Consider the following 13,066-nt stretch of genomic DNA (forward strand, 5'->3'; position numbering starts at 1 on the left):
GTTCAAAACATGTTCATACATATGTACACAATAAGCAATGGCAATGTTATCACAAGCAACTAATTGAAACATTTCTGATCTGTTTGGTTTACTGTTTAGCGGCAGGACATCTTTATCTTCTCTTGAACTAAGCATGACTAGGACTAAATTGATAATTCATTTTCAGTTTTAGCCTCTGTAGCCGAGTGCCGGAGACCTGGTTGGAGAATTACTAATAACATAACCTAACTTGTCTTGTACATTATTTGTTTCAGCTGTTAGGCGTGGTTGCTTTAACCACACTTTTTGTAGTTGTATCTGCAAAACATGTAGAAATTGGCAGATCTTTCCCCTCCAACCTTAACAAAGGTCAAAAACGCCAGTTAGGGATCGACGGTAACGAACAAGTGAACTCTATCCAAGATGAACTCGATTCTGCCGATGTTGTTTCCACCTCTTCTCCAGTGAATGATGCTACCTACACCACTGGTGCCGACTTTGTCTCCACCACTGCTGCTCCAGCTCTTGGTGACTACAGAGGTCTGAACAGTATCAGGGCTGGTGCTCCAGTAAGCTCTGCCATCGGAAGCTCTTACATCTCTGGAAGTTCTTTCGGTAGTGGAATCAACGGATTCGGTTCCTCATTCGGAAACCGTGTATTTGGATACGGATCTGCTCCAGCTTTCGGAAGCGGTTTCGTCAGCTCCACCGTAGCTCCAGCTTTCGGTAGTGGTTTCGTTCCCTCCACCGCTGCTCCACTGTTTGGTTTCAGGTTCTAGGACTCTTGGTCCTATCGACATGCTTGGTGCTTTCCAGCGCAAAGAAAGTCGACCAGTACCATAAAAAATCCGCCCAGTCAAAGAGAGGATTAGAAGTTACCACTCCATGTAACGATGCAGCTCACGAGGTTTCATCTGTGTCTCCCATCGACATTGGAGGCTCCGAGTACGGATATGAATACGGATCTCCAAACTACAATGTGTTCAACCTGTATGGGTACAAAAACTCTTACTTGAATGGACAATCATTCAAGCAAACTGTATACAGTCCAAACGCCATTGGAGGTTTCAGTAAATTGGGAGGACCAATTGTTGTCAGCTCTACTCCAGCTTACGGTGAGGTCTACGGTGTTTCCGTGACCCCAACTGTGATCGCTGCTGGACCTAGTCACGTCACTGTTGAGAAACATGTGCCCGTTCCTATTGTACAAACCCAAGTAGTCAAGGAGCAATATGCTGTCCCCGTTGCAGTCGACAGACCTGTAGCAGTCCCTGTTGACAGACCAGTCCCATACCCAGTAGAGAAGGTCGTCCATGTAGACAGACCTGTCCCACAACCATACCCAGTTGAGAAGATTGTCGACAGACCAGTACCTGTAGACAGACCAGTCCCATACCCAGTTGAGAAGGTAGTACACGTTGACAGACCTGTCCCACAACCATACCCGGTTGAAAAGATTGTTGAGAAGCCAGTCCACATTGACAGACCAGTCCCATACCCAGTTGAAAAGGTCGTCCATGTCGACAGACCAGTCCCACAACCATACCCAGTTGAGAAGATTGTTGACAGGCCAGTACCTGTAGACAGACCAGTCCCATACCCAGTCGAGAAGGTAGTACACGTTGACAGACCAGTCCCACAACCATACCCAGTTGAAAAGATCGTTGAGAAGAAGGTTCCTTACCCAGTAGACAGACCATACCCAGTCCCTACGCCATACCCAGTCGAAAAGGTTGTACATGTTGACAGACCAGTCCCACAACCATACCCAGTTGAGAAAATTGTTGAGAAGAAGGTTCCATACCCAGTTGACAGACCATACCCAGTACCTCAACCATACCCAGTTGAGAAAATCGTTGAAAAACCAGTACATGTCGACAGACCAGTCCCATACCCAGTAGAAAAGATTGTCGAAAAACCAGTTCACATCGATAGACCAGTGCCATACCCAGTTGACAGACCATACCCAGTTCCTCAGCCATACCCAGTCGAGAAGATTGTAGAGAAGAAGGTCCCATACCCAGTTGACAGACCATCGCTGTCCATGTAGACAAACCATACCCGGTTGAAAGACCAGTCCCATACCCAGTTCAAGTTGAGAAGAGAGTAGAAGTACCAGTACCACAACCATACGCTGTACCAGTAGACAAGCCATACCCAGTCCCACAACCATACCCAGTCGAAAAAATCGTCGAAAAGAGAATTGAAGTACCAGTTCCCCAACCATACCCAGTAGAAAGAAGAGTCGAAGTACCAGTGCCACAACCATACCCAGTTGAGAAAATTGTCCGTGTTGACAGACCAGTCCCAACTCCATACCCAGTTGAAAAGATCGTAGAAAAACCAGTCCACATTGACAGACCAGTCCCATACCCAGTAGAAAAAATTGTCCATGTTGACAGACCAGTCCCAACCCCATACCCAGTTGAAAAGATCGTAGAAAGACCAGTCCACATTGACAGACCATACCCAGTTGAGAAAATTGTCCAAGTTGACAGACCAGTTCCCCAACCATACCCAGTTGAAAGAATCGTAGAAAAGAAAATCGAAGTACCAGTACCACAACCATACCCAGTTGAAAAGCTTGTGCGCGTCGACAGACCAGTCCCACAACCATACCCAGTTGAGAAAATCGTCGAGAGACCATACCCAGTTGAAAAGATCGTTCAAGTTGACAGACCAGTCCCACAACCATACCCAGTTGAGAAAACTGTTCAGATTCCAGTCCCACAACCATACGCTGTCCCAGTTGAAAGACCAGTACCAGTCGAAAGACCAGTGCCAGTTCCAGTAGAAAGAACCGTTGCCGTCCCTGTTCCACAGCCCATTGCTATTGAAAAGCCAGTCCCAGTTGCCGTTGGTGTTGCCTCTTACGGTTATGGAGCTAGAGTTGCCCCAGCTTACTCTGCAGGTTATGGATTAGGCTCTGCTTACGGTTACGGCTCAGGTGCCTATGGTTACGGTTCAGCATATGGTTTAGCCGCCAGATCTGGAATTGTTTCCACCGTCGCCCCTGCTTACTCCGCTGGATACTCTTCCTTCGGTAGCATCGCCCCATCTTACGGCTACAGTGCTGGAGCTAGAATTGCCTCCCCGGTTGTTCATGTCGACAGACCAGTCCCACAGCCATACCCAGTTGAGAAAATCGTTGAGAAGAAGGTACCTTACCCAGTTCCCCAACCATACCCAGTTGAAAAAATTGTAGACAGACCATACCCAGTTGAGAAAATTGTTCATGTTGACAGACCAGTCCCACAACCATACCCAGTTGAGAAGGTCGTTGAAAAGATTGTAGACAGACCTGTCCCACAACCTTATCCAGTTGAAAAGATCGTTCATGTCGACAGACCAGTCCCACAACCATACCCAGTGGAGAAGATTGTTGAAAAGAAAGTTCCATACCCAGTTGAGAAAATCGTACATGTAGACAGACCAGTCCCACAACCATACCCAGTTGAAAAGGTTGTAGAGAAGATTGTCCATGTCGACAGACCAGTTGAGAAATTGGTACATGTAGACAGACCAGTTCCACAACCATACCCAGTCGAAAAGATTGTCCATGTTCCAGTTGAAAAAGTCGTCGAAAAGATTGTCGACAGACCATACCCAGTTGAAAAAATTGTTCACGTTGACAGACCTGTTGAAAAGATTGTCCATGTAGACTAAAAGCAGAAAAAAAGCAGAAAGAAACAACAGTGTCTTCAGAAGCGAAAGGCCATCTAATTTGCCATAATATTATCTCATGGTATTGACATTGAGGGTATTTGCGAATAGGTAGGTAATACTGATATTATTGCGGTAGGTAAGTAAGTAAGTATTACTTAGCTAGCCTAATTGCTGCCCTCTATAGCAAAGAGGTTTCATTATAGCGCCAGCCATTCCGAGAACGAACATTATCCCATAGGGATGAAATCCGCCCCGGGCGGGAATCGAACCCGCGGCCTAGCGCTTACAAGGCAGACGCGCTACCAACTAAGCTAACTAGGCTGGTCTCTCCTATTTTTGAAGTGTCGCTCATATCTGTGAAGTGTGTGGGGTAAAGAGGTATTTGTTACTTTCAAATTGTGTCATTTCTATTTTATTTTTATACCTCATTGCCTTTTGTGGCTAAGGCCAAAAAGTTTAACGGTAGCCAATATGATATTAGTCTTGTCAAAATGCCGGCAAATAGTCACTTATCATTCTTGGTTCTTATCAGTATAGGTATAGGCTACATGTCCTCGTAATACATACATATTGTTGATTTATAATGCTGAACAACTTTCATTCTTGTTTTTAGGAGGAAATCTTTAGCAAACGGAAAATCATATTCATAGATGTTCTTCAAGTCTTTAATCGAGCTAAGAATGTCTAAATCCGTGCCAAAGAAATCATCTTTTGGCAAGCAAACTTAAAAGAAAACTGCACTTTTTTCAAAGAGTACCGGAAAACGTTATGTAGGAATCATCACGCGTATTAATGAAGTCATAGGAAAGCTTAGTACACACCGGAAGCATTTGTTTTGCAACAGCTGTGAACAGTTGCGCGAATGTTACGACACAAATTTTCCGGAGTTTCACAAATAAGTCTGGAGAGTAAAAGAGTTGCTGGATAGTTGCAAAAACATTTCTGGATTGTTGAGCACCAATGTTTCTCATGAAAATGTTGCTGGATAACATTGTTTCTTGCATCACCCTTTGCACGCGTGACGAGGCAGTTGGAGTGACTGCCACCTGCCACCAGCTATAGGTAACTATTTAAATTTCAATTCTGAAGTAATACTTATCAATACCAACTAAAGAAGAAGAAGAGGGAGAAAGAGAAGACGAAGAAGAAGATAGAGAATAAGAAGAAGACGACAAAGAAGAATTAGGAGGGGAAGAAAATGTAGAAGAAAGAGAAGAAGAGGAAGAAGAAAAAGAAGAAATCACTTGGGAAAGGAACCAGTATGTCTTAGGAAATGTTTAATTAGTGTTGTGAAAAAAGAAATAAAAATCTACCAGTCTGCCAGCTCATTTGAAAAACAAATCACAAATAGTCAAAAGAAGAAGATCGAAATAAGGTAAAGCGATAAAAAGGAAGGTAATACTATAGAAAACTACTCGTATGTAGAATAACATGAAAAACCAAGTCACCTTTCTCAAGGAAACTCAACACACCACACACACCCACACTCTAAAATTTTCTCAAGAATCAAGATCTTGAACTGCACTTTTTTCAAAGAAGACCGGAAAACGTTATGTAGGAATTGAAAGTTTTAGTATCATCACGCGTATTAATGAAGTCATAGCAAAGCTTAGTACACACCGGAAGCATTTGTTTCGCAACAGCTGTAAACAGTTGCGCGAATGTTGCGACACAAATTTTCCGGAGTTTCACAAAAAAGTCTGGAGAGTAAAAGAGTTGCTGGATAGTTGCAAAAACATTTCTGGATTGTTGAGCACCAATGTTTCTCATGAAAATGTTGCTGGAGGTAAATAGGTATTTGTTACTTTCAAATTGTGTCATTTCTATTTTATTTTTACCCCATTGCCTTTTGTGGCTAAGGCCAAAAAGTTTAACGGTAGCCAATTTAATATTGGTCTTGTCAAAATGCCGGCAAATAGTCACTTATCATTCTTGGTTCTTATCATTATAGGTATAGGCTACATGTCCTCGTAATACATACATATTGTTGATTTATAATGCTGAACAACTTTCATTCTTGTTTTTAGGAGGAAAGGTGTCTCTTTAGATGACGTAATCTTCGTTCTACGTTTGCCAAGTAACCAGAAAGACGCAAGCCAAGCTATATACCCACATTTTCACCGTCTATAAATAGACCGATCTGGATAGGTATTGCCCCCGGCATTGACCACGCCTAGTGAGTGTCTCTTTAGATGACGTAATCTTCGTTCTACGTTTGCCAACCAGAAAGCAGCAAGCCAAGCTATATACCCACATTTTCACCGTCTATAAATAGACCGATCTGGATAGGTATTGCCCCCGGCATTGACCACGCCTAGTGGGACCTAATTGTGTGCATGCTTTGGTGTTATTGAGAAATGGCATGCCTTAGCGGTAGACAGAGAATTCCTGGAGAAAAGTGAACTGATATTATGTTGTGATGAAAACCAGTTTCAAAGGACTAAGATGAGTGGATACTTATTTGAACAAAGAATAAGTATAAGCAGTGGAACAAGATGCCCCATTATGCAAACAGTTTAATAGAGCATCTCTTTATTGATATACGAGTAATTTTGTTTAGGTACAATTTTCGCCATGTAGACAGACCATACCCAGTAGAGAAAATTGTGGAAAAGAAAGTCCCATACCCAGTAGAAAAGATTGTTCATGTTGACAGACCAGTCATGTAGACAGACCATACCCAGTAGAGAAAATTGTGGAAAAGAAAGTCCCATACCCAGTAGAAAAGATTGTTCATGTTGACAGACCAGTCCCACAGCCATACCCAGTTGAAAAGGTTGTAGAGAAGATCGTAGACAGACCTGTCCCACAACCATACCCAGTTGAGAAAATCGTTCATGTAGACAGACCAGTCCCACAACCATACCCAGTTGAGAAAATCGTAAACAGACCATACCCAGTTGAAAAGATCGTTTACGTTGACAGACCAGTCCCACAACCATACCCAGTAGAAAAGATTGTTGAGAAGCCAGTCCACATTGACAGACCAGTCCCATACCCAGTAGAGAAAATCGTAGACAGACCAGTCCATGTCCCTCAGCCATACCCAGTTGAGAAGCCAGTGCCATACCCAGTCGCTGTTGACAGACCAGTCCCAGTAGCTGTCGATAGACCAGTCCCATACCCCGTCACTGTTGAGAAACACGTTGCTGTTCCCATCACTGTCGAAAAACACATCGTCAAGCAACCCGTTGTCTACGGATCTGTTGCTCCAGCAATCTACGCTAGTCCTGCCCCTGCCATCTACGCCACTGCCGCTCCCGCTATTGTAAGTACCGTCTCTCCTTCCTACCACATTGGCAGCACTGTGTCCCCAGCCTACCACATCGGAAGCACTGTGTCCCCAGCCTACCACATTGGTAGCACAGTCTCTCCTTCTTACGGATTTGGCAGCCACCACAGCTACGGCTATGGAAGCACCGTGTCTCCACTCTACGGATTCGGACCATCTCACGGCTACAACGGAATCAAGGTTCACGACTGCAATGACGGTCTGTACGGAAAGATCAACAAGCCATACGGTGGTTTCCTCAAGAAGTAGATGCTATCAAAGTGATAATAGATTCCAAAAGTGATCGAATTGTATAACCGATAGTAAATTTATTGTTTTTGATTTCGTGCTAAGTCACGTGATGCCTTTTGAAAGTAACTGTCAGACACAATTGATGAGTCAAAGTACAAATAGTTTAACTAGCAATATGTCTGAAGTACTTTATGTCATGAAAATGAAATTCCACTCGTATTCCCATCAAGAAAGTCAATATGGGAATTTTTGGAAATATTAAAAAGTAATGATGCATCAACAAAAACATGACTTTACTATTGGTTGTTAAATTCTTCTGTTTCAAATCAAGTCAATATTATAGTATTTCTCCATAAATTATTTTAATAGGCCTAGGAATTTAATCAATAATAAATTTTAATAATGAAAACAAACTGTACAGAATAAAAGATATTTTTAAATTTGTGTATTATTTGTGTAGGTATGAATACCCAACTTTTCTATTTCCCTCTCCTTAAATGGGTATTTGTACTGAATGATTCCAAATGTTGCCATATTTTTTCCTAGTATTTTTTTATCGCCCATAAGCATTGCCCAAATTCTTGCCATTTACATTTTCTTCTATTTCCTTGTCTAATTATTTATATAAATGATGTGATAATTTTTTACTTTCTCTATTCCGTACTTCATTATATCTATTTCTTACATATTTGGAGTTTCTGTAGGTATTTTCCCCCTCACAAAATGGACTTCCAATATACTAGAAATTTCATGATCTCGTTCAATTTAGGACATTTCATTGTATTTGCACGAACATAAAATCCAAATTCCAAATTTCTGGTAACCCACAAAAACTGTAAAAAAATATTATAAAAAGTATAAAAAATAAAATAAATCAAGTTTTGGTAAAGGAAAAAGAAGCAACATTTCCGTGGTCTCCGTTGAGGGGTTTCATGAATATTTGAGATGAACGGACTAAGATGAGTGGATACTTATTTGAACAAAGAATAAAAAATATAAGTAGTGGAACAAGATGCCCCATTATGCAAACAGTTTAATAGAGCATCTCTTTATTGATATACGAGTAATTTTGTTTAGGTACAATTTTCGAGACTAAGATGAGTGGATACTTATTTGAACAAAGAATAAGTATACGTAGTGGAACAAGATGCCCCATTATGCAAACAGTTTAATAGAGCATCTCTTCATTGATATACGAGTAATTTTGTTTAGGTACAATTTTCGTTTGTGTTGTCTGGCTGTAGGACAAAGATTAAAGAAAATTACAATTTTCGTTTGTGTTGTCTGGCTGTAGGACAAAGATTAAAGAAAATTTTAATAAAAAAGGCACAAATATGAAGAAATAATTAGGAACTGTGTGATAAATAAACTTACAAGAGAAAGAAATGACAAGAAAAAGAATGAAGAGGCAGAGCAAAAAGGAGAAGACACTTTTGTGATTTATCAAATCAATCTTTAGGTTGTACGATTGACGATGTTGATGATAAGAACAAGCTATAAGAACAGCAACACAGCAACAAGCTGGGCTAACATCATTCTTAAAAAGCGCTGGAAGGCTTTCTAAAAGTTGAGATCACTAAAATCCATGTCCATACTTTTGCTACATTCAATGACACAAGTATAAATTCATAATTTGAATTGCACTTTGAAGGTTTCACCATTCAGTCCAGAATCTAGGTCCGGATGACCCTCTTTTGCACAGAACTATGACTTTGGGAATAGGTAACTTTATGTTCTTTGTCTGACGCTGTCTTATGACAGCATGTCATTCCATGTAGCACTAGTATGACATTGAATAACCTGTATTATTTATAATAACACAGCCATTATATTTAATTTTAAACAAACAAATAATAAAGTTACCATTACTGAATTTTACACAATATTTAGTTCATTTTCATTAGGTAATTTTCAAATGCCTACAGGGCATAACAATAGTTCTACTTTTGAAACATTTTGCTATCGACTTAGCTCATCTTTGATTTGTTAATCAATCAATCAATCAATCAATCAATCAATCTTTTCTAATACTGTCTTTATGTATCCTTTTCTCCCCACTGATTCTTTCATTGTTTTATTTTCTAGTTTTCCTACCAGTCCAAAAATTTTAATATTTTATTTTCCTTTCTCAAGCAAACCATAAACTTTGTTCACTGAAGACAATAGTGTTTTAGTTTTTTCCACTTTTTTTCTGATTTTTCACTTGATCGACAATAACACTTGCTCAATATATCTACCTATTTATGATGTGAATTCATCCAGCAGTCCTTATGTTTACAATTTTCTTAGTTCCAAGAAAACAGCTTTTAGAGTTAAGACTGATCGACGATCAAATGAATCCAATCGAATTTTCCGAACGAAAATATCTCAACATTCTTATGTGTAGGTATTTCAGCATCAGACTCAAAAGCTCTTCAGTTGCAGCAAAAAAGTGAAAATAAAAATGTTTTCTATATTTAGATTATCAAGTACGATGTCAAAACGCCTTTTATTTCTACAGTTTTTCCTTAGGATGAGTCCACACATAGTCGATGTCGATCGACGGCCGTCGACTAAGTGTGGACCCACCTTTAGATTATTCCAAACTAGAAAGAAAAAGCTCCAAGTTCTTCGATTTCCAGAAGTGAGTTACATCTCGGTATCTTGTTGCCTTCATCGCGAAGACTCCTGAAGAATTTTCTTGATCTCAATGAGAATTTTATTGATCTCTAATTTCCCTCGCGCAAAAATAACCCATACACTTGCTCTAGAACTCGAGGTCACGTGATTATGATAAAGATACAGGTGCCTGGGTTGATTTTCACCAAGACTTCCTGGTTAAGCATTGCTCGGCTGACCTTGCAACATTTCTCTTATAGAAAATAACCAACCCTGCGCCGCGAGCGATCACTACGCCCATGTAGAATGCTCGCAATAGGAAGTTTTGTGGCTTGGGAAATGGATTAACCCGCGCGAGCACTGTGTGGCAAAAGATCTAGGAGTTGATTGAGTCATCATCGCTCCTTGAATCTTAATTCTTCCTTCTCTTTGGCAATATCTGCGAACCTTTGAAAAAGGAATGTCGAAAGGGTTCGTACTTCGCAGCATGGCAATGGCGTTGGCGGCATCTTTCGAATCTCAAACCAACCAAAACCAATGACCTTTCAAAAGGTATCAAGTTTTTACACAGGGAAAATGAATTTAACTTCTGTAACAACAGTTATGTATGGTGCAATAAAATGCCGTAATAACGAAAACTGTAAGAAGTATGATTCTGATGACGTAAATAGAGGGCGTGAGACTCTGATGTTAATATCTGACGACAAACAGACACACCTGTGTGAATATCGGAATTAATTTTTCAAGTACAATCTATTTATAGTCCAATCACTCAAAAATAACTTTAACCGTAGGCATTTTGCCAATGAAGTTGAGGAAGACAGGATTTAGGAAGGAGGCCATTGAAAAACACTCTTTCCGAGAATAGCAGTTCCCGTTTTAAACTCTCTCATGAGTTTCATCCACTAGGATGTATCACATTCATTCAAATAAATTTGAGATAATTCCATTCCATGTCGAGCTCCAAAAGACAACATCCAATAATTCACCTTTAGCAAACGGAAAATCATATTCATAGATGTCCTTCAAGTCTTTAATCGAGCTAAGAATGTCTAAATCCGTGCCAAAGAAATCATCTTTTGGCAAACAAACTTAAAAGAAAACTGCACTTGCCAACGGTAATACATAATATATGTATGTAGCACCACTTATGTATACTCTTATTTTATACAATAGATTCTCACTTTCAATATAATTCCGTGTCCACCCAACAACATGACCTCACACAGCTACTCTTATTTTATACAATAGATTCTCACTTTCAATATAATTCCGTGTCCACCCAACAACATGACCTCACACAGAGGTGTCATTTACATTAGGTGACACAATGTCATAACTGTCATGAATACCTGATGACATTCACATGGGGAGTTAAATAAGTTCATAACTGACCGCCCGTTCTAAGATCAAATGATCTTGCAGTCGCATAATCCAAATGAGCACATAGATAGAGAAGTTAAATAAGTTCATAACTGACCGCCCGTTCTAAGATCAAATGATCTTGCAGTCGCATAATCCAAATGAGCACATAGATAGAGATCAAATGAACTTTTTCACTTATTGTTTCAACATCTTGAAAAAAGTTAGATCTGGATATACGAGACCTAGGTCGAGGCTTACCAAGTTGGATTTTAGCATGAGATTGAGGTCGATTCTGGATCGAGCTCCGAATTATACAAGGTCGATAGAGCTTTAACATCAATCTCTTGTCTATCAGACTTGGAAAGCCAGCCTTAGTATTCTGGGGAAAACAAGGGACCTCAAAAAGTGTTTTGATGGCCCTAATGAACATACGAAATTTCAGTCGATTACCTACTTTACTTCCCTTCTTATAGGATAAGAAAGTGAAAAACGCCCTTAATTAAGGGGACCTGATTTTTTAGGAGACCTGACGTGACGGAACGCACCATTGACGGGACCGATTTTGATCAAAAGATGGCTTTTGTATCTAAGAAGCCGAATATACAGCTTATTACTCCTTTGTTGTACCCCACAATACATACATGCATTCAGGTCGTCTCTGGTACCCTAGCAGCCATCAAAGTTACAGAGCACTGGAGGAATACCATCTGGAGGACGTTCATGTGAGAAGTCTTGGACACAGATAAGTAATAATTATAAGAACTCCTTTATGATTCAGTATCTTTTGACACACACTCCTTAGAAGTGAACTCAATGTAAGTCCACTGTCCATTGCGTTCGTTATGGACATAGCATGTTCGCATAAAGTGTAATACTTTAAATGATACTTCAACATTCTACACACAATAAGTTACAGGATAGCTGTGAATACAAGAAACTTTTTTTTTTTTATATTTTTAGAAATACCTGTCTTTTTTAAGAGGTTTGATAGAGGGAACAATAACTGCTGCGGTCTTATAGTCCCGAAATCGAAGATAGGAGAAAGCCAGCCGTTTATTTTGCTTGCAGTGTAGCCAAGCCTTGTAAGCTAAATTTTGTGTTTTCCTTATCAGAGTATCTGATTCTTCATCACCCAGTAGATCTAGTTGTAAAGATAGGTATTATTTTATAGAAATAAACACATCTAAATAAATAAATCACCATATTTAGCGAACTCTAAATATTTATACAAAGCTATTTGTAACAGAGCTTCGACTTGTGTGCCATGCTCAGAACTCTTTGGTTCTCTATAGAAATAAACACATCTAAATAAATAACCATATTTAGCGAACTCTAAATATTTATACAAAGCTATTTGTAACAGAGCTTCGACTTGTGTGCCATGCTCAGAACTCTTTGGTTCTCATGGTAACACGTCGTTTTAGGAAATAAAGCAAAGAGAACCAGATTTTCTTCTGAGACATTCCATCCTGTATTTGGAAGTCTTATTAATCTCAATTAAAATTCCTACCGAAATCTAGTTGAAAAGGTATTTATCTATTTATAGATCAAATGAAAATCAAAGTTGTGTTGAAAAGGTATTTATATTGGTCGATTGGAAAAATTCCTACCGAAATCTAGTTGAAAAGGTATTTATCTATTTATAGATCAAATGAAAATCAAAGTTGTGTTGAAAAGATATTTATATTGATCGATTGGAATTTAATATCAATATATTGGAATTTAATTTATTAAATAAATTGATCTCCCTGAACGTATACACTATACATAAATATCGAAAAGAGGAGAAAAAAAGTGTATATATATATATATAAAAAAAAAAAAAACGGAGTAAACGACCTGGTCTTCTAGAGTTAAAGGAAAAAGAAGAAACATCTATGGACCATGGTACAAAAGAGCTCAGGACGCTGAAAACATATAGATGTCAAGGCGAGA

General features: G+C 39.4%; 2 protein-coding genes across 2 annotated transcripts in view; one reads left to right on the forward strand and one right to left on the reverse strand.

The window, feature by feature from the left end:
• The window catches only part of LOC108252384 (skin secretory protein xP2-like), a 70,964-nt gene extending 62,851 nt beyond the window's left edge, over nt 1–8,113 (forward strand). The window contains exons 2-4 of the mRNA XM_017444028.2: nt 752–1,285; nt 3,454–3,632; nt 6,307–8,113. Coding sequence (XP_017299517.1) covers nt 752–1,285; nt 3,454–3,632; nt 6,307–7,186 — 1,593 coding nt within the window. The 3' untranslated portion in view covers nt 7,187–8,113. The remainder of the gene's footprint in view (nt 1–751; nt 1,286–3,453; nt 3,633–6,306) is intronic.
• Nucleotides 1–13,066, reverse strand: part of LOC103508843 (angiotensin-converting enzyme-like) — a 186,541-nt gene that overhangs the window by 118,551 nt on the left and 54,924 nt on the right. The window lies entirely within an intron of this gene.

The sequence above is a fragment of the Diaphorina citri genome, unplaced genomic scaffold (assembly GCF_000475195.1).
Source record: "Diaphorina citri unplaced genomic scaffold, Diaci psyllid genome assembly version 1.1 scaffold21, whole genome shotgun sequence".
Classification (NCBI taxonomy): domain Eukaryota; kingdom Metazoa; phylum Arthropoda; class Insecta; order Hemiptera; family Psyllidae; genus Diaphorina; species Diaphorina citri.